The sequence below is a fragment of the Lichenostomus cassidix genome, chromosome 18 (assembly GCF_008360975.1).
Source record: "Lichenostomus cassidix isolate B80296 chromosome 18, HeHo_3.0, whole genome shotgun sequence".
Lineage (NCBI taxonomy): Eukaryota > Metazoa > Chordata > Aves > Passeriformes > Meliphagidae > Lichenostomus > Lichenostomus cassidix.
In genome coordinates, this window is record NC_139498.1 from 1,335,344 (window position 1) to 1,363,274 (window position 27,931).

The window sequence follows — 27,931 nt, forward strand, 5'->3', positions numbered from 1 at the left end:
GGCAATGGTCCAACACCCTCAGAACCAGCACAGGCTGTGGCAATGCATCAATCCCAGCTTGGAGAGGCCCAAAACACCAACAGGGATGTGGCTTAGATCTGCCCAGGTGTTTCCAGGTCAAGCCATGGTTTCATGCACTGGGAAGCTCTGTGCATGAAACAGGCAGGGCTCTGCACCCCTTGATCCCTCTGGGATCACTTTTGGTTTGGATGAAGGAATGATGCTTTGCCACTCAGCACACAGCTTCTCTCAAGTGGGCACTCCATTTCCCCAGCAATCAGCTGTATCTTAACCAGTTTTATTAATTAATTTCAATAAAATTAAAAAGTTGTTACGAACAGGAGGTGTGCCCAGGCTGTGGGACACAAACACACCCCAGCTGTGGCACTGCAGCCAAGCCCTGCTCCAGCTGTGCTGTGCTCAGCCTGCTGACACCTCATGGCCAAGCCAGAAACTCCCATAAGACACCATTTCCCAGGACATCACACACACATCCTCCATCTGCCCCGAGGCACAAAACCAGGCTCGTTTCTCCAGGAGTTTGTCACAAGCAGAACTGAACACACCAAAGACAGGGAAGAAAACCAGTCCAGAAGAACTTGCATGGCACAATAGCTGGGCACACCAGGAGCTGCTGTCCATAGCTGTGGCAGTGTGAGTGTCCCTGGGGCTGCAGGATGGCTCCAACACACTTCTCCACCAGCGAGGTCAATATGCTGAGCCAGCCAGGCCAGGCTCAGGCCTGGAGCAGCATCCATGTCGGGGTTACCCTGCTCTCCCCTCTGCCACGGGGGTCTCCCAGGGGCAGATCAGCTCCTTGGCAGAGTCCTTCCGAGCTCTGGGCTGCCTGTCCTGTCCCTCCTGGGCGCAGGCTTGGCTCTCCGAAGGCACAGCCGTTTGGACTTGGAAGAAGCTGCGTGGGGAAAGAGAAACTCATCACACACACGGCGCTGTTTGATGTGCTCCGAGGCGAGGAAGGAGCTGGGCTTTGAGATTTCCATCTTTCCAGCCCCAAATCCCAGAGCAAAACTCCTGGGCACGAGCCCACGGAGAGTGAGGACAGAGGGAATGTGCTCTGCCACCCCTTTGAAGCTGCAGCGCCGTGTGACAGCTCCGGAGTGCGGAGCCAGGAGGAGCAGGAGCCCCCAGGTTTGTGCTCTGGAATTTATAATGTGGACTCATCCACTCGGCCAGCAGCAGAGGTGGGTTAAGTGAGATCAGGGACATGCTGCTCCTGGTGAGGGACATGGCCAGGGTTTGGTTCCTGCAGGGGCAGCCTTTCCAGGCAAAAATTCCCCATCTCACACATCCTGCCCCGGAATGACAAATACTTAATGACTGTCTCTCAATATTTCTCCTCCCTTGTCACTTATGGGTCTCCTCTGACTTGAAATCACTAATCCAAACCCGAACCAGTGCTCAAGAACACTCAGCCTTTCCAAATTCAGGGATTAAAAGTAAAACCTGGGGTTCTGCACCCTGAAGAGGTGTGAGAATAGCAGAGGCACCACCAGCATGGGCTCCTGGCCTGCTGCCGTCAGAAAACACCTCCAGTGCCGACAGGAGACAGGAACAGACACCTCCAGAGCCTGGGCTTTGGGGCAAGAGTGGGGAAGGTGACTGCCAGACGGGTTCTCAGGTTCCCTCGCTGTGGCTAACCCCGGAGCAGAGCCCTGTCCAGGTGTCCAGCATACTCACCTGCTGACCATCCTGCTGTCCCTCTGCAGTCGCCGCTCCCTGCCGGCCAGCGGCTGCACCTTGCCGTGGGGCACAGCTGGGCAGCGGGGTGACAGCGAGCCCAGGCTGGGTGAGCTCCAGCAGCCCCTCCTGAGCAGCCAGCCCCACGAGCGGGCAGCCCCCCGGGACCTCCTGCTGCCCCACGGGCCAGGGCCGGGTGTCCTGGGGTCCGGCCGGGCGCTGGCCAGGGCCAGGCTGATGGGCGAGGGGCAGGCGGTGCCGTGGGGCAGGGCTGGGGGGCTGGGGCAGGCAGCAGGCAGGGCCTGGGGCACGGCTGGTGGCGATGCCAGGCTGCTGGGGCCAGCGTGGGCAGCCGGGCGAGGCGAGCAGGAGGCTCGGTGGGCTGGCTGTGGGGAGGGAAAGGAGAGAGGCTCGGTCAGTCCAGGGGTGACAGCCAGGGCTGGTGTCCCCAGCTCATCAGGAGCTGCCAGGAGAGAAGAGCCCAGCTGGGAGGCACTACAGCCACCCCAGCCAAGCCTGTGAGTGTCCCCCTCTCATGCAGCTCTGTCCCCTCCCTGCCCTCCCACCGCCAGCGCAGAGGTGTCACAACTTGCCCAGGGGTCACTGCTGGCACAGCCCAGCGGGTGCTGACAGCTCCAGCCCCACACCCCGGGATGCTGGACACACACCAGCCTGTCTCATTCCTCACAGGGCTCAGCTCCAGGCACGGGGGAGGCTGTCATCCCGGGAATGTGATCTTGGTCATCAACAGCACAGCCGTGTCACACCCAAGGCACAGACCCTGATGGCTCACAGTGCCAATCACATCTCCTGCTGAAGCCCCCATGCCCCTGGCTGGGCTGGGAAAGCTCCAGCACAGCTCCCTCAGCCCTCAGGACAAGCCCCAGCACACACTGCACAGGACAAGGACAGCACATGCTGCATGCCAGCTCCCCTCCCATTGCCCAAAGACTCTCCCAGCAGAAATGAAATGCAGCTCAAGTGTCCAGGGAGAGGAGCTGAGAGCAGAGGGACACACAGCATGCACACACAGCATGCACACCCAACATGCACACCCAACACAACATGCACACACAACATGGACACACACATGCAGAGGTGGCACACTGAAGGATGGACACACTGAGACACTACACAGAAGGATGGACTCGGTTCTTTTTCCATTTTCTACATTTATTTTTATTAGACAGATGAATGCATGGAAGCCATGGCGAAAAAATGAAACAACACTTTGCTCTGATCTCCAATGGAAACAAACCATTTCTTGGCTGGCACAAAGTGAAAATCAGCTTATACCAGGCAACCTTCCTCCTTGGGGACAGCAGCAGAGAGGACAAGGAGCAGAAGGCTGGGCTGTGCCAGCTTCACCAGCCTGGGGCAGGGCAGAGACAGCTCCTGCCTGGGGGTGACGGGTGGGTGTTTGTCCCTCACGCACTGAGTGGTGTTCCACATGCATTAACTGGTGTTCCGTGAGCATTAACTGGTGTTCCACAGAACTAACTGGTGTTCCTCATGCACTGACTGGTGTTCCTCATGCACTGACTGGTATCCCACAAGCACTAACTGGTGTCCCACAAGCACAGTGACTCTGGAGCATGCAGCACAAACCCATGGCAGGGGAACAGTGATGTTAAGCAGAGATGATGAAAAATCAGAGAAAGGAATGGATACAGAGAACAGAACAAGCAAAGCAGCAGACAAACTAGAAGTAGAATCAGAGGGACTGACGGGAACACACAGATTTGTTATTTATTATTTATACTCTGACTTGATCTTCCACATGTTACTACACACTGGCAATCCCAACATGCTCAGTGCTCCATGTTACACCAACTCTGGAGAGACTGTGGAGCTCATCACAGCCAAGGAGCTTTGGGCCAACCCTGCCAGGTTCTGGAGTGTCTTTCAGTGCCCTTATGGCAAAGCAGGTTGATGGTGCTCAACATCTGATGTAACAAAGCCTTGGGGTTTTAAGGAGAATTTTTAAAAAAGGCATGCTGGGCTTTCCAGCAAGGCCTGGAATCTCCCTGAGTTCTTTAGCACTAATGTAGTATTTTAGCTTGCCCCATTCTACAGAGCAAAAGAGACAGAGCAATTGAAAAAAGAAAAAATACTACTTAAAGTTGAAATCAGCTCTTAACACCTCTACCCTGTTCTCCCTTGCCTCTGGGCTACAAGCCAGTGACAACTGCAGCTACCTCCTGTTGGATTTTTAACAACAGAAAATAGAAGAGCAGGAAAAAGACAAGACAAGAGGTGGGAAGGATTTGATAAAATCTCTCTTGGCCTGGTGCAGGCTCTGGCAAGGGGCAGCTCTCTGCACCTGCATGCCCAGCTCAGGGCACAGGGGAGAGCAGAGCTTCCTGCTGCTCATCCCCAGCGTGCCAGGGGCTGTGGGAGTGTCATTCCAATGCAGAAGGTCAGCAGAACCTTCCCAAATGCTCGTGCTGCTGCTGCCACAAGCAGCTCCCGTGCCTGTGGCCCTGCAGTGCTGGCTGGAGGTGCAGGACACCTGCAGCAGGGCTGTGCTCCTGGCAGGGAGGGTGCACAGCTCCCCAGGGCCACCCTGAGCAGGTCACCTCGCCCTGCTCCCTGCGGGGTCATCCCCCTGTGCCCCAGGAAGGCTCGTTTGGACCCAAAGCCTGGGGCAGAGCTGTGCCCTGTGCTGTGCCACCCCAGCCCTGGGAGGAGAGGGATGCAGGAGGGGCAGCAGGGCTCTCCAGCCTCCCGGGGATGTCAGGCAGCAGAAAGCATCTCCTTTCCCCTCCGAGGTGCCCGGGGAGGGAGCTGATGCTGCACCCCGAGCCTGGCACAGCCACAGCTCCGGCAGCACCGGCGTGCCTGGCAAGTGCCATCTGCTCTCCAGAAGCCATGGCAACGTGCGGGAAGCTGGCCGAGGGCAGAGCCGGCCGGGGAAACCTAGAGCAGCACTGACACCTTCAGGATGGGGAGACGAAGCTCATCAGCAGCCTCGCCTTGTCTTTTCCCTGCGCTGTGCCCTGCGGGGCTCAGAGCCTACTTGGGAGGAGCTTCCTTCTGGAGCTGGTTCCTGCGATCCAGCTTGCTCATGACCTGCGTGATGTCCACGGTGGCTGCAGCTTCTCTGGCCTTGGCCTCTTCCTCCTGCTGCCTGAGGATGATGGGGCTGGGGCTGGAGCGCAGGTGGCGGCGGCCGAACAGACCCGTGCTGGGCAGAGAGAGGGAGAGTGGGGGTTAGAAGGGCATCAGAAAGATGAGGAAGGGCATCAAAACATCCCCCCCGGCAAGCAAAGGGACCCAGGAGGACAAGCTGGGGCACACAGATGGCCAGAGGAGTGTGGAATGCAGAGGAGGTGGTTTAAAGCAGGACTGGGTGATTTTGTCACACAAGAGCTACAGAGCTGGTGAAAGTCCTGCTCCTGAGGGACTGCAGGGTCCATCCACACCACTCCTGTTGTGTTTGCATGTGGCTCACACTTGGTGTGAAGCCAAACAACTCCCACCCGTGGAATTTTCTCTGGTGCCCACAGGAGGGTCAAGACAGGGACCAGCATGGGTGTCTTTGGGGTCTGTGATGCCCCCAAAAAACACCCACTACCTGCTCCAGCAAAGCCACCTCTCCAGCAGCTGAAACCAGTGCTGTCCCACCTGCCTTAACCTGGCAGCTCTCCAGGTTAAGGAGATTCTGGGGGTTGGGGTGATGCAGAACAAGCACTGACAAACAAAAGCAGGATCACTGGGATCAACCAGCATCTGCCAGTGACCTGTGTGGCTCGGGGAGAAACTGGCCAAACCCCAGGCCAGTCAGCAGCAGGGCTTTTCCCACTGACATGAAACAGGCTTTAGATGAAACAACCAGTGTGAAAGTCCACGATTCCTCTTTCTTGCTTGCTAGGTTGATGAGTGGAAGAGGAACAGAGAAAGAAACACCACCCAGTCTGACACTGCATGCTCAGCTTTAGGAGCAGCTGCAGTTCAAATGGCCTAAATTTGCTGTATAACCTTCATCTTGGTGGGAAAAAGCCATTTCCAAGGCCACCTACCCTGTGCCAGCTGTCAGTCCCAGGATGCTGCCTGTTTCCACATGCCTGTCACCTCCCCTTACACCAGGGGTGAGCAGCTTTGTCCAGGCAGAGGCAAGCAGATCCCATGGATGATCCTAAACCTTGGTTCTGTCTCTGCTCTGGCAGCCAATATTTCAAGGGCAGGAGTTCTCCCATGCCCAGGACACAGCACTCTCTCCTTCCAGGAAAGGAGCCATAAATTAATTCAACAATCCCTTCTCAACAGACCCAACAGAGAAGGCAGCTGAGCAATCACCAAGTCCATTCTGACTGTTCACAAGCCACTTCCAAAGGGCTCATGAATAAACAGCACCATCAGTCTCAAAGAAAAGCATCTTCCCAGTGAAAAAAATTTATTTAATTAAGACAACGTCTAAATCATAGTAATTTTGCTGCAACTTGGGCTTTTTCTACCCTTGCTACAACAAGAAAAGCAAACCCCACAATTACAGCCAGTTTCACTTGCCTTTTTTTGACACCCTCTTGTGGCACAACAGCCTTGGCTAGCATTTCCTTGTATATTGGAGACTTTAAATAGCGGCCGTAGGAATCCTACTAGGAGAAAAAAGAGAAACTGGTAGTTATGGGCTGCAAACACCCTTATTAAAATCACCACCAAATACAGCTGCTCAGGAGCCAGGGAGGCTGGGAACTGGATAATCTCCCCCAGCAGCCCAAGGGACTTTGCATCTTTCAGGCAAATGTAGCTATTTAAACCAATATCCTTTCATCTTGCTGTAAAATTCCCAGGATTTTTTTCCATCTCACAATAAAGCTTCACAGGTAAGACCCAGATCAAAAGATCTGACTGAAGCTTAGCCTGGGCCAGCAGGGTCTCAGAGTCACTGCAAGGTGAGGAGCTTGTATTCCAAGAGCCAAACTTTTCATCACTGGGTGAAAATCCATCCAGTTCTGCTGCTTTCAGGGCAGAAAATTCCAAACTGGAATTAGAAAGGACTGGCAGCAGCCACCTGACCCCCACCACCTTGGGGACAAGCTGCCTTAGAGGGAAGAAGCAGCAGCAAAACACAAATGCCTGAAGCAGCACTTGCTTAACTCAGCAACTTTGAGGGATTTCCAAACAAAGGCCCCTTGAAAGGGACAGCTGATAGCACACAAAGGCACAGAAAGGCCCACAGGGCTGGAATCCCCCTCAGGCTTTGGCAACAAATGACAAACCTTTTTCATCAGCATGTAAATGTGGGTCTGAGCAGCATCTAGAACATAGCGATGAGGGTGCTCCAGGCCTTTCACTGTGATGCCCATTGTTTTGCCATCGATGTTAATCCAGCGCCTTGCTCCTGGAGCCAGGAAGAGCCTGCCAGCAGGAGGAATCAACAGTGCCATTAGCAGCTGCAGAATTCACAGATTCCTCTCTATGCATGAAAGGAAAAGTCCCTTCAGCTCCCTGATCTTGGGCAATCAATGTCCTCTCCATCACAGACATGCACTCACTTCCCCTTGCACAAAATATAAACCAAATTTTAGCCCACTGGAAGCAAAAAGCTTCTCCCCACTTTGCTTGTGGCAGCCTCAAGAACTTTGCTATTCCACACTGCTATTTAAATTACATCCTAAGACTGAAATGTAACAGAGAACAGAGAGAAAAGTGACTATAGAACAAAACAACACTTCTGCTTTCATCTCCCGAAACTCCTTTCCCATGTGGAGACATAAGACAGTCACATTTGATAACAGCCTACATGGAAAAATCTCAGGAATAAATCATTTGGAGAATGAGAACCTGTGGAAGGTGATGGGATGCAAGCACAAAGAGTTTAGGAGTGTAAAATTTTCACACTCACTTGTAGATTTCTTCTGCTTTTTCTTTGACCTTGGATTGGTCTCCATACTTGAGATCCTCACAGGCTTCCCAGAAACCCAGATTCTCTCCTGCACAACAAGGACACAATCAGCAGAGTGTGAGACTGAGGACAACAATCCCATTTATCAATTCCTGAATTTGTATGGCTCAATACGAGTTGGCCCCAAATCAGTCTCTCCAATTCTTCAGTCACTGAAGGAGGAAAGCAGCTTTCCCTTTCTCTACCCTAACACCTCCAAGAACTGGTGAGCTCAGCCACTTCCAGCTCCTCTGAGAGCAGTCACAGAGGTTTAGGGTGGAAAGGACCTTAAAGTCCTTCTCATCCCACCCCAGCCATGGCAGGGACACCTTCCACTGTCCCAGGCTGCTCCAGCCTGGCCTTGGACACTTCCAGGGATCAGGGGCAGCACAGCCTCTCTGGGAATTCCATCCCAGCCCCTCCCTGCCCTCCCAGGGAATAATTCCTTCCTAAAACGCCACCTCAGCCCTGCCGATGCCGCAGCGCAGGGCTGTACCGCGTGTCCTGTGCCACTAGATGGAACTGCCTGCCCTGGCTGCACAGCCTCAGCTGCGGCACCTCGAGCCACTGTCACCTCAGCCTGGGGACACGGCCACCCTGCCCACAGCCACCCTGCACACCCACCGCTGAACTCCTTCTTCAGGAAGAGCTGGAAGTTCTGCCTCCCCTTGGGGTCTCGGATGAGCTCGCTGAAGTTGAAAGCCCAGCGCTCCACGCGCATCCTGGTGGGAACTTCCACCCTGAGCGGGGAGGAAACAAACAGCGCTGGCAGTTTGTCTAATTAGCAGATTCATTAAAACCAAAATGCCCTTTGCTGCAATGCCAGGGGACTTCTCAGCATTCTCTTGTTTTCCAGAGTGGTGTAATGAACTCCTGAAGTCAAGCCACTAAGTAAGTTGTAATTAAACAACTTGGGCCGCAGCGGGATGAGGATTTAACTGGGATTTATGCAGCTCTCCCAGTGACAGCCCAGCCTTGCCCTGAGGTTTGAGGTTTGTGCCATCCTGGAGGAGGCACTGGTTGCTGCCCAGAGCTTTGCTTCTCATAAAGGCATTCAGTGCAGGCATCCCCTGGGGATGTCTGATGGGATACAATCAGTCTATAACAGGATTGCTGCTCTCAGAACCACTAAAATGCTGTATGCTCCAAGCCCCAAGATGCCACTGTGTAATTAGCAAATCCTACCCAAAGGGAAAACCTCAGAGAAGGGATGGACCACCAGTGTGTGCCTGCAAGCCAAAGAGTGTCCTAAGAAAGCAGCCCGGGGGGTGAGCAGAGCCAGGGGAGCAGCTGAACACTGAACTGGTCACATTCCATTCCTGTGCTGCTTCAGGTGGGCATCACTCACCCACACTCCCAGCATCAGCCCAGGAATTTCTGAACTGTTAAGGGAGGCTCCACTGGAAGAAGGCAGTGCTGGAAGTTCAGCATGGAATATTCCCCAGTTTCTTCTGCATGGCCAAGGTAAGTCGGACAGGGAATGCTTCCCTGCTCATGATCAGAGATCAGGCATCACAACGAAAATCACAACGAAATGCTTCCCTCTCCTGATTTCTATCAGTGCAAAGGTCACTGTGAACCACAGGCTGGCAAAACAATACAAATACATACAGCTTTGCATTGAGATCCCAAAACTCAGGGTCATCTGTTATCCAGGGGTTGCTGGGGAGACATCCAGACAGGAAGGGATCATTGGAGAGGTACTGCTCAGAGTACTTCACAAGCCTGCAACAAATCCAAAATCAAAATATTACTTTGGAAGCCAAAATCCCAGCCAGCCCCATTACAGCTGAACAACAGACTAGAGATACAGAGTGAGAGGATGCTGAGGGCTCATCCCAGCTTCTCCAGTCCTCATCCCCCACCACAGGGCTCATTCCTCTGCAAGTGGCTCTGAGGGCTTGGCACCAAGCAAAACTGTCTCTCTCCCAGCAGGAACCAGACAAACACTTCTACCTTCTAACTTGGCCAGACTTGTAATTACAACCGATTTCACTAATGTCCTGGAATTTTAGCTCCCGCCTCCCCTTTTTCATTCTTGAAAAAAAATTTAAAAATCCCCTCTGGTTTCTGCATTTAAAATTCCTTCCAGGCCAAAGTGCTTTCATGTGCTCAAGGCTGGGAGTGCAGTGTCCAGGGGCCCAGTGCTAACAGGCACCTTGGCACTGATCCTGCAGTTGTAAAATGCTCCTGCACAGAGCAAACCACAGGGCTGCTCCATCCCACCTTCCCACTGGGAATGCCAAGGCATCCAGCACCTGCACCATCCAGCCCATGTATTCTCATCAAGCAAATCTAAAGCTGTTAGCTCAGCAAGCACTGCTGTGTCCTCTTGATGATCAGTGCTCTGCAGCTTCTCCTAAATCGATGCAGTGCTCTGAAGCATGCACACTGCCCAGCTGCTGCTAAAATCTTCATTAATAATAATTTGATTTGGTTAATAATAATTTGATTTCAACCCCGCAGCTGACACAGAGTTCCAAAGTTCCTGAGGATTTTTGATCCGGGTGATAAGCTTTATCCCACCAGAACTAATGAGTGAAAAGCCACATTGCCAAGCAGTTAAGCACCACAAAATCCCTGGAAAGTAGCCAGGTGTCCCCAGCTCTAGCTCACAATTTGGGAAATTGAGGCAGGAGAGCTTTAAGTGACCTAGGAATCAGTGACAGACAAAATGAGCAGAACTGCTGGTGCCCTGCAAGTCATGGTTCTCCAAAGACTCTCTCTTCCACCCAGTTCATTCATCCAAGACTGTCTTCTCCAAGGAACTGGCCTGAGCACCTTGTTTATCTCAGATCTGATAGGAATCTCTGGTGGCAATGAGTATCTGAGCCAGGCAGGTGCTCTGGGCTGCACCTCAAGGTGCCTGGTCAGCAGCAGGAGGTTCCAGGCAGAAATGCCTCTGGCAAACACACCAATGCCTAATGCCAGGGCTGGATGCTTCATCAAGAATCTGATCAGGAAACACTCCCACTGGGAAGGGGAATTGCTAATTAATTGCTTGGATGTTCATGGAGAGGCTGTTTCCCTTTGTAACACAGAATAAACAGGATTGTACAACCAGCTGGGGATCACCAGCACAGAGCAGGGACACTCATGGGGTGAACCCAGCCCAGGGTGGGGACCAGTGACAGCAGGGTCAGTCTGTCCTGCTGCTTGCTCATCCTGAAGGACACACACACTGCTGGATGCCCTCCAGGCTGCACAGCTGAGCCCAGCCATCCCAACATCTGATTTCAGAGGGAATCTCAACCCAGAGGCTGGTGCTGCTCTGCAGAAAAGGTCCCTGGGAGCCTCTTCACCCTGCCTGGGACTCTGATCCCTCCTCAGCCTCCTGCCCAGACAGCCCAGACAGCACTGGGCCACCACATGGATTCCCTGGCTGAGTCACCAGCTGCCAGAGCAGACAGCTCCATCAGCTCATTAGGAGATAAGCATGGAAGACTAATTAATGTGTGGACAGAAGGAAATCAGGACTTACCCTCCAAGAGAGACAGAAGATTTCACTCTGGTCTTCAGGATGGCCTGCTGATAGTACATGATCTGAGGGGGAGCAGACACAGCCATGGTTAGGAGCACAGAGGTTTGAAGATAAGGCCTAGCTGAACCTCAGACAAGTCCTCTCCCAGGCAGTGAGGCTAACTCCAGCAGGGACTGCTTCTTCCCTAATTACTGGATGTCCAAGGAACCAGAGAATCCCTAAATTGTCTCAGTAAAATGCCTCTTTTCACTGAGCTTACTGCAAACATCAGAAGCGCACTTTGCAATGTGCAAGTAATTAAAAAGCACTCCCCATATTATACAAAAATTGAATAATAGCTACCATCCTCAGCACCTCCAAATGCTCTGGATGGTTCAGCATGTAATTATCATTGATTCTTGGCTGTCTCTGCACCGGCGCCACTGTGATTCCCCCACCACTAATTCTGATCTGTTGGATTCCAGCCCTGGTGTCTGTCCTTGCCTGAGCCTTCCCGTCACTGCAGAGCTGCTGGCTGCCTGCAGTGGGAGGGAATGTCCTGAAATTACATGGATAAAAGCTCCACGGGGCAGGGACCGTGCTTTTGAAAGAGCCCATCCCCTGCACAAGGGGCTTTGAGCCACACTGGTGTAAGCAACTCCTACAGGATGAACACCCAGAAGTGAGGGAAGCACCACTTACCTCCCTCCTATAAAATTCCATAGTATTTTTCTGTAAAATAGAAAAAAAAAAAAGGAATAATTACATGGGGATGGGTGTTTATGATTGCTTTTCATTTTTTGAGACGTGGAAACACCGTTGCAGGGCTGCCGTTGCGCAGCCCTCTCCAATTAATTCTGATTACAATTAAAATCAAACACAGCAGCTGAGCTAATCAGGGTATCATCAAAGCTAAGAGCATCCCCACACGGTAAATTGTCCCATTAGCTGTATTTACTGTTTAGCAGTGCTTCTCCCATCACAGGCTGCCTGTATGCCTTCAATTAAGGGGTTATTCTAATGGAGCTAAAATAGATTCATTTACGAGACACAGATTAGATCATTCAATATTAGCTAAAGGAGACAGGAACCAACACATTGCAAAATATAAACACCACAATTAAAAGCCTCAGAAGCAGTATCTGCTGTGCAAAGGGTGTTTACGTTGTGATTTGAATAACTCAGACTATGTTACATGTCACCCACAAACGAGCAGGCAATTGAAGGCAAGAAATTAACTGCAGGGTGTTTATTCACACAGCTTCCTTTGAAGCACAGTTACTTGGTGTGGAATAAACTGGAGAAGGCAGAAGGGAAGACAGGCTGAGTTGGGGATGCTCCCAGCAAACCTTTAAAGGCTCAGGGTTTCAGTTCCTCAGCCCCTGTTTCAGTCAAGAGCTGCATCCCAGAATTATTGTATTAAACGAACCCTGCGGCACCCTGTGAGGTGCAGATCTGCTTTCCCACTTTAACCATCATCACTAGCCCTGCTCAGGAGGGAGAAACTCTTCTCTCCATGGCAGAAAAACATGTCCATCCTGCTGACACTTGGTTCTGAGAGACCCACTCACCACTTCAGCAGCAGGAGCCAGATGTGCAGATGAGTCAATCCCTACACCACCACCAGAGCCAGCCTGGCCAGGGTGGCACCAAAAAACAACCTCACAGTGGTACTGTGAGGGGAGGAAGCTTTTCCTGCTGGAAATACCATGGCCAGCTCAGAAGGGGCAGCACAGCCACCTCAGCAGGAACAAACAGGACAGCAAACACCAGCAGGAATGCTGTGCTGGCCCTGTGTGAGGAGGGAAAGTCTGACACATCGAGGGGCAGAAAAAGCTCTTGGACAGCAGGATCATTGCTCCCAGGGCTGAACAACCTCCCTTGCTGATTCACAAGCTCCTGGGACACCCTCAGAGATGGAGGAACAGCTTTTCCAGCCCTCTCTGCTCTGAGGTGCACCCTGATTCCCAGTCACATTCCATGCAGACACCATTTCTTCCCCTCATTTCTACAGTGTCACCACTGCTTCAGACAGACTGCAGAAACAGAGAAGGGAAAAAGAAATCACCTGCTTGCACAGAGACATTTATTGCATTTACTGGCCCACAGTGTCCTGTTTAGAGACCTGTGCTTCTGCTCCAGGCCAGCTGCCTCCTGCACTGCTCACTATCTCCTTGGGAATCTGAGATACAAACCAGGCCTGATCAGATTTACAGGTGCCAGCTGAAGGGTTCCATTTGATGGAACTTAAGTGTGGCTAGAGCATTGATGTCAACACGTTAAAATCATTAGATGGTTTTAAAAAAACCCTATTTTCTTCCACTTTTTTTTGTCAAGTGGGGCCTCAGCCAGGCCTGGTGCAGTGGGGAAGGAGAAGTGGGTGCTGGCACAGTGGCTTGAAGGCAGCTCACGTGGCAGGAAAGTGGAGTTATCTTCTAGAGGGGTCTGAGAGGCTGGCAGCACACCACACACACACGAGACAAACAGCTGTGGGAGAGAAAAAGAGAACAGAGTGAGTTAAACATTATACAGAGCCAGAAAGGTATCAATGAAAATGCCATCACAATAAAAAAGTTGTGTGTGGGTGAAGAAAAGTCTGCAAACAAGGGAAGATATTTTTTTTTCAAGTGTCCCCCACCCCAAGGATGCCCTCCTGCCACAGGCTGTGTGGAGGTCAGTGGTGGGCAGCTGATCCTGGCAAAACCAGGAGGGTTTGTGTGGTGCTCCAGGTGGGGAGGGGATTTGCCAAAGCTCCCCCAGAAAAGGTACTGAGCATCTCTGAGCAGTGGCAAAACTGAACCACAGCCAAATCCAAGGGGAGCTCACTGCTAACACCTTGAGGCTGCAGGTGCTGGCTGAGCTCAGCCCCTTCCAGCTCCCCAGCCCACAGTAACTGGGAACAATCTCAGCTATTCCACCCCAGAGCTGCACTTCATTTCATCTCCCTCTCTCCCACAATCAGTTTGCAGCTTCACTGCTGCCCCAAGTGACCCTGAGCACTCTGCATGTCCCACTGAGCAGTGCCAGTTGTCCCCACCGTGCCACCCACCCTCTGCTGACTGCAGCAGTGCCCAAGTGCCCTGCACCACCCACCCACTCTGCCTCCTGTGGAAGGAAATCACATTTGGAACAAAGGAGTCATTTCTCATAATGAGATTAATTTTGCAATGCCCTTAACGAGTGACTTATCGCAATTAGCGCAGCTCAGCTCCCCAGCCCTGCAGGCTGCAGATCAAGACAGCAATTAGTGAAAGGCCTCAGTCTGTCTCAGCAAGTGCCACGAGTTGTTCCACATCCTCTGACAGCCCTGAGACACCCCGTGGCACTGGGACACCCTGCCTGGCCTTGTCACACCCTGCTGCCACCATGTCTCCTGTGTCCAGGGTGGAAGTGAACAGAGATCCCTCAGCTCCCTTCCCCTGTGCTACAGGCAGCTGGCAGATGGATTCAGCTCTTCAGACCGTTTGCAAACCTAAAATCCCTTCTATGTCAGCTGTAAAACCGTGGGTGAGAAGCTGGCTTCCTGCTCTTTCTATCCTTCTCCCTTTCCACTACTTCTTTACTCTTAAAAAAAAAAAAAAAAAAAGCTTTCAGCAGCTGCTACTTACAAGAAGAAGAAAATAAAATACACCCCAACCCTAAACTTTGCTCCTTTTCAGTCTCTATAGTAACAGAACACAGCTGGCCAAAGCAATTATCCTGCCTCTGGCTGCTGAGATGTTTAGAGGCTGTAACAGAAATGGGAAGTTGTGGGAATACTGTGAGTGTGGTGGCAGCAACATTTGCATTTAATTGCTGAGAGATGCTTTGACTGCTCCCAAATGAAGGGAACAAATAGAGGATTACTTCAAAGGGCTGATGAGGAAGGGGAAGAGCAGCTCCAGCTCCTCATCCACTGACTGGATCTGTGTGACTGTAGGCTCTGAACCAGTTCCCCCAGTTACATCCCTCATGCTCTCAATTCATTGATTGTGTCTTTATGGTCTACAATATGCATTCTTTGGCAATGTTTTGTGTCTCCTACCCACCACACCAACTTCTTCATCTTCTTACCACACATTAACTACCCTTTGGGAGGCATTCTTTTTTTTTTCCAAACTGGATCTTTGCACTGACCCTTTACACCCCACAGCCCCACAGAGTCAATTCAGCACTAACAAAAAGGCAGCAATGAGCACCTGGAGAGGGAGGATTCCTTCATTCAGTTTCACCAGCAAAGAGAACACATCCTGTAGCCAAGCACTCTAACTGGTGTGGCAAGAGAGCTGACAAAGTGTTTTCAAGCCAGAAGAAGCTGCCAAAGCCTATTTTGAGGGCCTCACCTCCTGGGTGAGAGAGCTTCAACCTCTGGCCTGTTCAGCTGTTAGAGCTGAGCTGATACACTCAGCCTGCAGTGCCCAGAAAATGACAATCCCAGGGACATTGTCTGGCTCCTCCCAAACAAATTCAGTAGGTGTGTAAGAAAAAACCAGCCCTGTCTCACCTGGTTTACCTTATTTTCATGGGGGTCTGTGACACGGTCTAATCCATACTCGAGGACGTCCAGCATGCCTGGCTGTGGTGAACAAGAAGCACCAAAGCTTTGTAACTCATTTGGTTTAAAGTTTGTGGATCACACAAATGAAGGAGGAGACTCCCCAGGCCCCCCCTGCCAGCAGCTCCCAGCCAGCAATGCTTTGGGAAAGCTCTGACTCCTGGATTTGGGATTGTCCTCTCAGCATGGGTGCTGCAGCTCTGTCCCTTGCACCTCTGACAGCAACCAAGGCAGGATGGAGAGGACTCAGGGCAGCCTGGGCAGACCCTGCCCTGGCACACAGCCCACAGGCCATGCCCTTTCCACATGGCAGCTGCAGGGAGGGCACCAGCGAGTCCCTAAAGCCACCTCTACTCACAGGAGTCCTGTTCACAAGCCAGTAGGCTCTCTCCTGGCAGTCCAGGGCGTACCTGTCCTCCTTCTTCCGCTCCTTCCCTGCCCTGCAAGGCCAAGAACAAGGCAATTCATGAGTTTTGCCCTCCTAAAATCAGTGGGATGAGAAGCAGGGCACACCTCCAGCCTGGCTGTGCCATGCTCCAGTGCTGCCTCTGACCACATCCTGCCCTGGCTAACTCTGGCCTGCAGATCATGTTCACATGGCCACACATGACTCTGGCTTTTGAGAAATCATCATCTTCCTGAGCTGAGCTGAGCTGGGAACAGACACATCCCCTTTTGATTAGCCACACAGCCCTCTGGTAGCTTTCTGCTGACAATCCTCTACTTGCCCTCAGTCCTGCTGCTTCACGTTTATCCCTCTCTGATGTCCCTGGGCAGAATCCAAGGATTGCCACCCCGAGATACATCCTGGACATGTCTCATCCCTGTCCCACAGTAAAGCAGGAGCATTTCTCAGAGAAACTTCTTGGAAATGGTTCTGAGGAGTGCTCCCAGGCATTAAAACCCAAATCACCTTTACAATTAAACAGAAGTGGCACTAGCATGGTTTGGGCTTGGACCAACTAATTCTTTCCCAGAAAAGTCCTGAGCAGAATTTGGGACTTAGCATGGGGAAAGGAGCATTCCCAACAGGCTGTTTGCATGTGGCCTCCCTGCTGTGGTTAGCAGGGTGGATGCTCTGCACCAGTCTGCCCCAGCAGCACCATCAAACAGCCCCAGACGAGTTTAATCTGCTGCTTCAGACACAGGCTGGGTATCTAACTCTGAAACTGCATTTGGCATCTCTTAGCCCAAGTCTGACCTCAATTTACAAGAACAACAGTCTGGTGTTTAATGAGACAGTTATCTGATGAGCTGTATTCCCAGCACTTGGCTGCCATCCCAGGGAAGACTGAGAGGCTGCTGAGCAGCACAGGCACTGCCTGCTGTGCCAGGAGGTAAAAGAAGGTAAGAGGAGCCCACAGAAGTAGGAAACATCTCTAAAGGAGTAATCCCATCTCATGTTCACCAGCTTTCCTGGGAATCTCAAGGTTTCAGCTCCTAAAATCAAGTCATTTTAGCTGGGTACCTAAGTAGGCACTTCACAGGTTTCTCCAGAAGTCCCTGCTGGGGACATTTGTTATTCCTTGATTCAGACCACTCCATTCAGCTGAGAGATGTGCAAGTAACTCCTGACCAGACCAACAACAGGCCCTAAGTCCAGTGCCTGACCCACAAATACTCCTGGAGAACACTGAGCTACATGAAGGTGTCTCTAACGAGAGCTTGAGCACCAGAACCCAACTTCTTCACAGAACCACATCAAGTGCAAAATCTAAACCATTTCAGAGCTGCAGTTGGTGTTTTTCACGTGTGATTTAACTGTGTACTAAGCCAGCCAAGCTCTGCTCCTCACGCCCTCCCCAGTGATGCAAACAAGGCAATGCAAGTCAACTCACTTATACTGCTCCTTGGCCTGCATTATAACAAAATCCCACTTGTAGTTTATTTTCTGATTGAGCATGTTGTAATGTTCCTGGAATAAAAATAAAAAAGCAGTTAGTGTGAAAATTCTGACCAGGGCACTCCCATGCTGGGGTTTTCTTGACTCTCCATAGTTCAACAAGGCCAAACTGGCAACTGAGCCAAGAAATCTGGATTATTCTGAACATAATTACAAGAATTGCAACAGTTCAAAAATACCATTGCAAGGAGAGCAATTACCCCTGCTAAAATTATAATTGACTTCACAGTAGTTTTCTGTACTGGTTGTTTTTTCACTTGAAAAACGTTGGCTTTTGATACTGCTGGAGTAATAACACCTCATGCAGCTGAAGAGGCCATGCTCCATTCATTAGCAATAAAGGGCTAAAGTTGTAGCAAATGAGAGTCTTGTAACAGAACAAGTGCAGTGTCTCCTCACCTTTTCATATTCTTCCAAAATCCCTTTCCTTTTAATGTTCTTCTTCGCCAGATAAATCGCTGTGGAGGTAGAAGCAAATTAGCAGTCAGTTAGACCAACAAGTCCAAAAATAATTACACATTTACCCACATGACAAATACAGGAGCCTTTGTCTGCTGCAGTATCTTCCCAGGCAGGAGCTCCAGGCTCACAAAAGCTCAGTGAAGGAAAAAAGAGCTTGGTGCTTTCAGTGTGTCACTGCTGCCAGGCAGAACAGGCAGCATGTGCCTCCTGCCAGCAGCCACCCAGGGCTCAAGGGACACTGGAACACCTCTCAGGTGTTGAGGTTCCTCACAGTTTGACCTCCAAATCTTCCTAACACAGGCCAGTGTTTTGCTCAAGCCCTAATAAAAACATTCCAACCTCAAACGGGCTTTTGTATTTCCTGGGAAGATCTACAGCATAATGCAGAGAAAAGCCACAGAGGACAAGCTTGGCATGAGCACATCATCCTGGGAGCTGCACAGCAGCAAAGCCAGCTGATCAGCCCAAGGTTCATGACCAGCTCTACAGCTAAAAGCATCATAAAGGCAACAAGAGATTTATATGGAAAGAGCCATCAGGAGATATTGGAAGCCACTGTGCTTTCTATAAAAAAGAACCATCTCTGAATGCAGGGCTTGATCCAAATCTACAGGAAGACAGTCTTGGGCTCAGATCCAGGAACACACTTAGCTACTCAGGGAAATCTGATCTCGTGTTTCAAATCTTTCCTACCCAACAAGGCAATTCAGATGTGTTCCCTGTGAAGAATCTTAGTTGAACACAAGAGCTTAAGCACTTTCACTCATCAAGGCCACCACAAGATGGTCACACCCTCAATTCACCATTACTGAGAATTATTCACAAAACAAAATTATTCACAAATAATTTTTGAATTATTCAAAAACATTATTTTTATGAAAAATAATGCCAGGGCTGGTCACTGCCTGTGGAGACACAGCACCAGAACGTGAAGAGCAGGCTGTGCAGGACTGTGTGACAAAGCCACAGCCTGGACAGCTGCAGTGTCACCACTCACCATAGTCTGTGTCATCAGCAGCCCAGTTCTGCACCGGCCAGAAGTAAGGGGTCTGCAGGAATGGGGGAAAGAAGCTTCTCATTAGTGCACAAAGCCCTGAAGTGATGAACTCCTCATTCCAAGTACCAACGTGGGTGCCCTAATGGCAGTGGAAACAGCCCAGCCACGAGCCTTGATAACATCCCATTACTGCTGTGCTTTTCGTGTATTCATTATTCAGTGCCCCCACATCGTTCTGTTTCCAACCAGCAATTCCATTTGCTACTTTAAGACCTGGAAGGGAACACTCCTTTGGAAGAAGGCACAGCTATTTTTAAGTTGAACAAGTACACCAATGTCATTGAAGAAACTATCAGTTTCCCTGTAAACTGCAATCTGAGTCTTGTCTGTGGATCCCTTCCTCCTGCATGGCTACACAGCTCCTGGGAACTGCCCCAGCTGCCTGTTTTTAATAAAAACTAGAGCTGAACTCCCTACAAAAGCTTGGAGGAGCTGCAACTCACTTGAAACCTGTAGAGGCTCCCATCTGCCCTGAGGGTGAGGTTCTTTGGCTCCTGAAGAGGGTAGATATATCCATATTTGACAAACAGGTCTCCCAGGTGGAGTGCCTCTGAAAATGGAGAAGGCAGATGCTTTCATTGCACAGAAACACTTCACTGCAATTCAAAGTGAGCTCCCAGGCAGGGGAGAATTCACTAAAAGGTTTTGCCTCTGGAGATCTTAAAAGTTTTACAACTCAAAGCTGAGAAAGCCTCAATTTTCACATTTTTACCTACCTTCTGCAGTGATCTGCAAGCGCTGGAGAATCCACTGCATGATATCATTGCCTGCAAAGCAAAGCAAATGTCAGGTATCGAAATCAGGAGTGTGCCTAAAGCCATGGGTGGGAATGAGACCTCTCCAGTCCTCACCCCTCCCTGTGCTCTGGATCCCACCGAGGGCACAAACCCCTTTTTTTGGAAATTTTTTCAAATGTCCCATGCAAGGAGGCATTTGATAATAAGATAAAATGCACTGCTGGGCTACCACTGGCCATGCTGAGACCCCCAAGGCACCAAGCCCTGGCAGAGGGAGCCTGAGGCAGGCAGTGACCTTGGCATGGCACAGAGTGTGCATTTGCCCTGAGCAACACCTAAACCCTCCCCAGTGGCTTAGGAAGGGCTTAAGGAATGCAACAACACCTTTCACACCCAGGGGAGGAGAAGTTTTGCTCCACCTAGCCTTGAAAGATTCACTGCAAAGAACCTCCAGATTCACAGAGCACAGTCCTGTCTCAGGTTTACAGAAGACCAGTGACTGGTCCTCTGAGAGTCCTTTAAGGGGTAAAAGGGATGTCCAAATCTCAGATCCATGCTGCAGTGCTTACAGGATTTATCAAAGGGAAACGAGATCTCTGCATTCACACACATTTTTTCTCTCCCAATTCTTTTGCTGGACTGTGAGCAGTTGTACCCATAGGCAACATAAACCTCCAGCAGTTTTAGTTTTACATTCTGGGGGGCAAATTTCATGAACCTCCTTCCATTTAAAGAGAGCAAAAATGCACTTGTTCCCTGAGCAATTACTGGGCTTTTCCTCCAAACCTCCCCTAGGACTGCAGACTGAGGTGTTGACCTTTCTTGACATTGCAGTGATGACTTAACTTTCTAATAGGGGCTCAGAGCTCTTATCCTACTGCCTGCTTCCTGAAATAGATGAAATTAAAGGATTATCTCATCACTCATTTCTAGACAGCTCCCTCTGTAAGCACTTTCCCCCAAAGGTGCACGTTTCACATCGAGGTTTATTTGTGAGCCATTTTACTGACTTTCACTGAATTTAACTAGCTAGCTTCCTGCACAGGCAATGCTCTCTCCAGTGGATCTTCATCCCCTGCTCCAGTGTCTTCACCACACCCTCATTAAACATGAATGAGTCTCTTTTGCAACACCCAAAAGCCAATCAGTATCCAAATAATCTAAAAATATCAGTTTGGAGAGGGATGACCAGCATGCAGTGGGAGTCACTTGCCTCTCAGAGGTGGACTAGAATTTACGACCTGTGCAAGAGGGAACTTGCAGCAGCCCTAGTTAAGGAACCAGAGTAAAGCAGACAGGATGAGTGCCAACACATCAGCTGCCCACAGCCTTTGAGGAAGTGGGATTTGACACTGGGCAGACATTGAGAGAAGTTCTCATTCCCCTGCACTTCATCTGTGTGGGACGTCATCCTCAGCACAGGGAATCTCCTCTTTGTGCTTCCCTAACTATTCCCTGGCAGCTCTGGGAGGCAAGGCCAGCTCCTTTGAACAGGCAGAGCCTCCACCCAGCTCAGCTGCATAATAGCTAAGTGAGGCAGGATGTGGTTTGCACTGCAGTGCATGGAGGGTGTGCTGAGAGCAGGCTGAGATGTGTCCATGTTCTCCTGACCCTTCCACTGACTGCCTCTTCCCATGGGCAGGTGACTTCAGTGCCTCTGCAGCCTCATTTTAAAAAAAAAAATTAGGGCAAACAACACACTGGACCTACCAGGCTTTGCAAACACAGTGGGGAAAGTCTCCTGTCTTGCCTGGAGCAAACTCACTGCTGTCAGAGGGAGTTTTTGCTCTGAATTTCAAAGTGCTGAAGAAAGACCGAAGAAGGAGGAGGAAACTTGGGTAGAGAGTATGTGTGAATATTTATAGCAGAGGATTCCTCACAAGAGCTTTTGTGGAGGCTTGGAGAACAGGGAAGCAGAGGCACTGATAGTGGCTGCTGAAAGGAGTAGCAGGCACAAGGAGGCTGTGATAAGAGCTGCCTGTAACACTGTACATGACACAGCACAGCTCTGTCTGCTGCTCCTTCAGCCTCCTTGAAGGAGGAAAAGCTGTCATTTACAGGCAGAGAAGTGGGTTGAATATTTTGTTCCTTTCCTGCCTACTCAGGAAAAATTATTCCTAGCAGCAAACATTAAAAGGGAGACTAATTGTTTATTGCTCATTTCTGAAGTACCATCTTTCAGTCTGCCTCCAGGCTGCTTGTTTTAATTGGATTTTAATATTTATCTTTATTTGTGATCCAGCCTCACTGGGAGCATGGGAGGTCTGGAGGCTGCAGCATCTCCTCACCTCTGTGCTAAGAGAAGACAAGGTCACTTGAGTTAACCCCCCTGAGACAGCTGAGAGTGCCTGGGTATCAACCTTTGTGTCTGAGCCAAAGAGCAGGAATGAAATGAGAGGCGAGTGAGAATGAGATAAAGGGAGCAGGTACATTTCAAATGGTGTACAGCAGATATTTCTTGGGAACAGAGCCCCAGCATGCAGCCAGGCACTGGCAACCCTGGCCATGGGGTCCAAACGCAGCTTTTCTCTGCTGAACTTGGCCCAGTTCCCTCCCTCAGGTTAGCTCTTACCTGTCACAGCGTGTGGGATGTTGGCAATCATCACAGTCTGGGTCTGAGTCTTGATTCCATTGTCTGGGCTCTGCATCTCCATCATGAGGGTTTCAATCTGCAAAGCAACCAAAAAGGGCATGGCATGGCATGGATGACAGCAGTGGCAGGAGGGAGCCCTGGGACCACCACAGCTCCAGGCAGCATTGCAGAGGGGTGGGCAGTGCAGTGCCACAGGAATGGCTGCAGTGCCACAGCCCTCTCTGTGCCACCTGCAGCCCCTTGGCCAGCCAAGCTGTCCCTCCAGGGAGGGGACAGACACATCCTCCTCTCTGGCAGCCTCTCCTGCCTGGGATTCCTGAGGGATCCTGGTGACTCATTTTTAACAGAGGATGAGTCTCACGCTCGGGGCCAGACTTCTTTTATTTCTGGTTCCCAATTATCTTTTTTTTTAAGATCAAGACTTTCAAAGGTATTTTCCTCCTCTCTATCTGACTTCCTACCAGCACCATTCCAAAAGCACAGAGCTTCTGCTTTCACTTGGGATCAGTGCTGGGATGGATGGAGTTGGGGCACACTCCTCATCTCCTCATTTTTAATTATCTGAGTGCCATGAGAGCTTTGGGGAAGATGCTCTTCTTCTTGTCTTCTGCTTCCAGAGACATTAAATCAAAACTGGTCCAACAGGACCAATTTGGTCTCTCCACACATTTGTTTTGGGTGAGGCTGTAGCTTTTTAACTGGGAGTAGAGGATTTAACGAGTGTGACTTGATGACATGCACATAATGAAGGGTATTGTCTTCCCAGGCACCACAGTGACTTTGGTCCCAAGCCTTGCCAAATTCTGTGAGGATTTAAGTTGTAGTGACAGGATACACTCTGGGCTTGTCAGTAAAACTGGATTTTCAACTATTTTCAAAGGCAGAGACTAATTAATACTAAAATGGAGAAGCCTGGTAAAATTCAACATAAATATTTGTATAAATAATTACATAAAACATTTTAAAAGAGCAAAACCAGCCCCAAAGTGAGGCAAATATGAAGACATTTTTTAGATCTTTTACCAGAAACCACAATTTCAGCCTCAGAAAGTTGAAGGCTGTGCGAGGAGAGATGCTGGTGTAGCTGTGTGGGATGAGGTGAGGCAGGATGGTCCAGCAGCCAGGGCACTAATTCAGGAAACTGGGATTCTAAGCAGAGTATTCTAGCAGGTATTTTGGGAAGTCACTCGCTGTAACCCCACAGTCCCTTCACAGAGAGCAGAGCTGGGGCAAACACAGCCCTGCACATCCCTCTTCACCCCAGGGCTGTGCAGATCCCACCAGGATCAGGCAGGGCTTGTTCCAGGCAGGCAGCACAGCACATCCTGCTCCAGCATGATGCTTCTGTTCTCCAGGTGGGCTCCAGAGCCAGATCTTCAACCAGCTGAGAGCAGGGAATTGGCCCAGAAACCCCCCCAGCCTCCAGCACAGCATGCTCCCTCCCTTTAACCAGCAACTCCCCAACTCTGTCATGTTCACACTCTGCCACACTCGCTCTGTCACTGGAGAAATAACAAATATATTAAAAAGCAAGGAGCTGCTCCTGGGGGGTCCTTCTGCTCTGGCTGCTAACCATGCACCTTGCTGATCAAAACTCAGCCTGTCTCTTCCTCTCCTCCCAAGGGAACACTGGATTACAGCAGGCAGGAGCTGCTATCAGCACCAGCCTGCCAGAGGGAGGCCAGGAAGGCTGCTTCAGACACAGCAAGAACACTTCCTCGCTTTGCTAAGGGCTCTAGTACATTTTGTCACGCTTTCAGCCAGGAAAGAGCTGTCTGGGTTGAATTTTGCAGAGCCAGAAGCCACTTCCTGACGCTGGTTGACGGGTGGAGATGCACACAGAGGTAAATATCAGGAGTGCCAAAGGAGCCAGGCTCTGGGGTGAGCTCACCTCTCACACAGAGCCACCACAAGCCATGAGCCCCATGGAGATTTCCCTTCAGATCAGCTGGAATCCTTGCATGGAGGTGAACTCAACCCAAAAGCCACAGAGGGGACAACAGAAAAATTGTCTGTCTCCCGTTTGATTGCACGAAGTTACAGCGTTCAGTTCACTGAGCGCTAAGCAGAACCCAAACTCCCATAAAGGAAGAAAAACCATCACAAGCTCCAGGTAGTGAGACTCTGAAATGCAACAGCAAAACACTGCCAAGGCGAGGAGCTCAGCCCTTCTCAGCAACAACCCAGACAGAGGCACAAGACGTGCCTCAGACATAAGAAAGATCAATTTTCCCAGCAGGCTCCTGCTCCCAGCAGAGTGCACACTCCTGGTGCTATAATTCAACATCTGCTGCTTTCTCCACCGTGAGTATTTGCCTGGTTCTAGCCCCCCTCCCTGCCTGCTGCTTTTGCAAGGATCAGCCCTACCTGCTCTGATTTCCCAAAGAACAATACAGTCCTCATCCCAAATCCAGCTTCTGAAGGCTCATCCAGTTGTTTTCTACATCTACAACTACCGACCTTGCTTTGCACCTTGAGGGATGAGCAGAAAAAAAGAAGAAATGAAAAAAATACATTGTTAACCACCTAAAACTTCCTGCTTTTTCATAATTAAAGCTGAGGGGAAGTGGCTTGTTCCCACTGAGGGATCCTTCAGCTAAAGGAAGTAAATCTCTGAGAGGGGAGGGCAGGGCTGTAGCTGGCTCTTCCCAGTCTGGAGGGGATTTTTTCCAAAGAAAGATGCAGCACTGGCATCTCCCAGCCTGGAACAGGGAAAGGGAGGTTGTGATGAGGCTCAGATTCAGCCATATCCAGGGCCTGACTTAAACAGAGAACAGGAGTCTGCTGGATTCCAGCAAAAACACAATTCAGATGCTCACACACATCGGGAAACGTGCAGGAAGACCAGAGGCAGCAGCTGCTGGAAAGTCTAGGCCTGGAGAAGCAAAGCCAGGCTGCAAAAGCCCCCAGCCATGCTGCAGACCCCAGGATGGCTCCTCCCCGGTTGCTGAGCAGTTTTGGGAGAAGCCACCAGGGACCAGAGTGAGGAGGAGGCAGAGGAAGAAGGCATCCATCAGCCCTACCCACAAGCCGTGAGTCACAGTGCAGCTCAAGGCAAATCCCCAAACCAGCAGCTCCTGGAGAGCACAGCCCAGCTCTGCCAGCTGATGCCCAGAGGAGCCAGATCTGGCTGCTGGAGCAGGCACAGGCAACCTAGAGCTGGGGTTCATTCAAGCTCTCACAGCATCCAGCCAAGTGCATCCAGCCAAAACGCATTTCAGAGGCTTCCCTGCTATCCCAACGCTTTTGTGTCATTCCTCTTCCAGCCAAGATGGCTTAGAAGGGGAGCAAAATACAACAGCCTAAGTGTTAGCATGTTAGCATGAGTATTTCATGGATGAGCAGGGCCTTGGGGGCCTCTGATCCCCCATGCTTCAGCCACAAAGACCAAGCTCCATGTCCAGCCCGAGTGGTGCAGAGCAGGCTCACAGCAAGAACAGGGCACTGCCCACCAGCCCTAGGGCAGCCCTCTGTCCTCTCCCCGTGCCCAGGGGCTGGACTGCTGCTGTGCTCACCAGCTGCATGCTGGAGAGGCAGCCCAGGGAGGTGCATGGCAGCTGTTAAGGCACACACCACATGCCACAGGCTGCTAGCAGGGCAGGAATCCCTCCCTGCAGCTGGAGCAGCCCACGGCACAGCGTGTGTCAGCTGGCGGCAAAGCGTGAGCACTGGCTTAGGCAATTAACAAAGCTCCTTTCTAGGATTTTAGCTCCTCATGGCTGTAAGCCTGGAAGGTGCTCGCTGGGTGCAGGCTGAGCATCCTCAGCTCCCACCACGGGCACACAGTAAAGGTGCTTGGTGTTTCCAGGCAGCTCTGAGGACGTGGCTGTCTGCACACAGACCACACTGCTATGGAACAGCCGAGCCTCCAAACACAGCTTCACCAGGGTCTGGGAAAAACAGAGCAGGAATGAAAGCAGAGACGAGAGCCCAGGGCTTCCACTGACCACCGGGAGCTTTCCTTCCTACTATAACAGGCCTCAGACTTGCAGAGCACTGGCAGTGCTCAGCCCCCTGGCTGCTCACAGTGTGAGCTGTGCACACTCCATACCAGCCATTCACTGTGTATTGACTGATCTTCCCACCTGAGGAACTCGGAGCACTGCGCAGAGACTGCTGCACTCCCACGGAGCAGCTGAAGCACAGCTGCTGGCAGCTGTTTTCTCAAAGCACAGCTTCTCCTCTGCACCCCCGCACGCAACTCCACTGAGTATTACTCAGTACAGAATTTGGCCTAGAGTATTTCCCTTGGCAGGGCTCTTCAGCCAATCTACCCTGCAAGACACAGCACCAAAGAAAATACCCTCTTTACTTCCTCTGGTGTAGTAAGTACAGTGAGTGTAGTGCCAGGCTCATATCTTAGCATTGAATATCCCCAAATTCCCTCCCTTTACCCCTGGAATCCTCCTTAGGTTGTGGGCATTGCGGAAAGCTAACTACAATTCAAAAGCAGCTTGCTGCCTGTACTTGTCACTGGAAATTCAGTTAATTCCATTCAACAGGATAAGCCACACTCAGGAGAGGTGGGTGGGAGAAAAGCTAGCTTAACACTCTGCTTTTTAAAATCCACGAATACCACTTACATTGTAACTGGCAATGCTTTGAATGAATGCTACAGAAAAAGCCCACCAAATGCTTTACCAAATTACGCATCACACCCGAAAGCGTGGGCATACATCACCCTCTCCTTCTACTGCTTCTGGTCACAAATACGTTCATTTCTGAAAAACTGGAAGGAGGCAGAGAGCAGACAGTTGGCAGTAATATACCCTCTGAAAGTGGACATCAGCTGAAACCACTGGGAACACACACTGGACTGACTGGACCAGAGCTACACTGAGTGCCCTGGTGCTTCAGATGATGGGTTTTCCCCTGGGAAAGGACACAACTTTGAGGGACTTTGAGGAAAAATAATGGGAGAGGGAGAAAACGTGTCAGGAGAATCATCCAGTTGAGGCTAAGCTACAAAGCATAAACAACACTGCAGTTCTATTTTTCAGCACACGCTGCCCCTCCAGCCTGCCCCCCGGAGCCAGCTGGGAACCACGGCGCTCTGCAACAGGTCACAGCCTCAAACTCCCGGGGATGGAGCTGTCGCCCCTTGCACTGAGGTGCCCCGGGGGGCGACATCCCGAGCAGGATGCTGTGTACACACATCACCCGAAGCACCGCCAGCGCTGCCCTGAGCATCGCATCGCTCCGCCCGGACGCGGCCCCGGCGTACCCATAATAGCGCGGCTGTCCCCGGCGCTGCTGAGCCCTCACCTTTTTCAGGAAGGCCATCCGCGGGCGGTAGCGCTGACCCTGGTCGAGCCGTGTGACGGTCATGGTGGCGGTGCGGAGCGGTGCGGAGCTGTGCGCGGTGGCGGAGCGGCGGCGGCGGAGCAGCCCCGGCCGGGCTCACCTGGCTGCGCACACCGACACCCGCCGGGGGCGGCGCCACCGCTGCGCGCCGCAGCCAATCAGCGCCCGCCGCCCCGCGCTCATTTGCATGGAGGGGTGAGGCGGCCGCCTGGGGGCGCTCGTGGGAGAGCGGAGGGGCTGGAGTGGCATGCAGTGGAATGGAATGGAATGGAATGGAATGGAATGGAATGGAATGG

General features: G+C 51.2%; 1 protein-coding gene across 2 annotated transcripts; it reads right to left on the bottom strand.

Annotated features, from left to right (window-relative positions):
- Window positions 1-282: 282 nt before the first annotated feature.
- RGS9 (regulator of G protein signaling 9) lies at window positions 283-27,763 on the bottom strand. Of its 2 annotated transcripts, XM_085077356.1 has the most exons (19): window positions 27,597-27,763; window positions 22,311-22,407; window positions 19,718-19,768; window positions 19,445-19,551; window positions 18,942-18,993; window positions 17,882-17,940; window positions 17,418-17,494; window positions 15,938-16,019; window positions 15,538-15,600; window positions 11,748-11,777; window positions 11,067-11,128; window positions 9,197-9,310; window positions 8,210-8,325; window positions 7,547-7,634; window positions 6,921-7,059; window positions 6,208-6,293; window positions 4,771-4,885; window positions 1,699-2,084; window positions 283-913 (listed from the first exon to the last, which is right to left on the bottom strand). In XM_085077356.1, the coding sequence occupies exons 1-19, from the start codon at window positions 27,657-27,659 to the stop codon at window positions 766-768; spliced, it is 1,935 nt and encodes a 644-aa protein (XP_084933482.1). In that variant the 5' UTR covers window positions 27,660-27,763; the 3' UTR covers window positions 283-765. The 2 variants fall into 2 exon arrangements, with proteins under 2 accessions (XP_084933482.1, XP_084933483.1); XM_085077357.1 differs by lacking the exon at window positions 283-913 and having other exon boundaries at window positions 1,961-2,084; window positions 4,674-4,885.
- Between the last annotated feature and the right edge of the window lie 168 nt (window positions 27,764-27,931).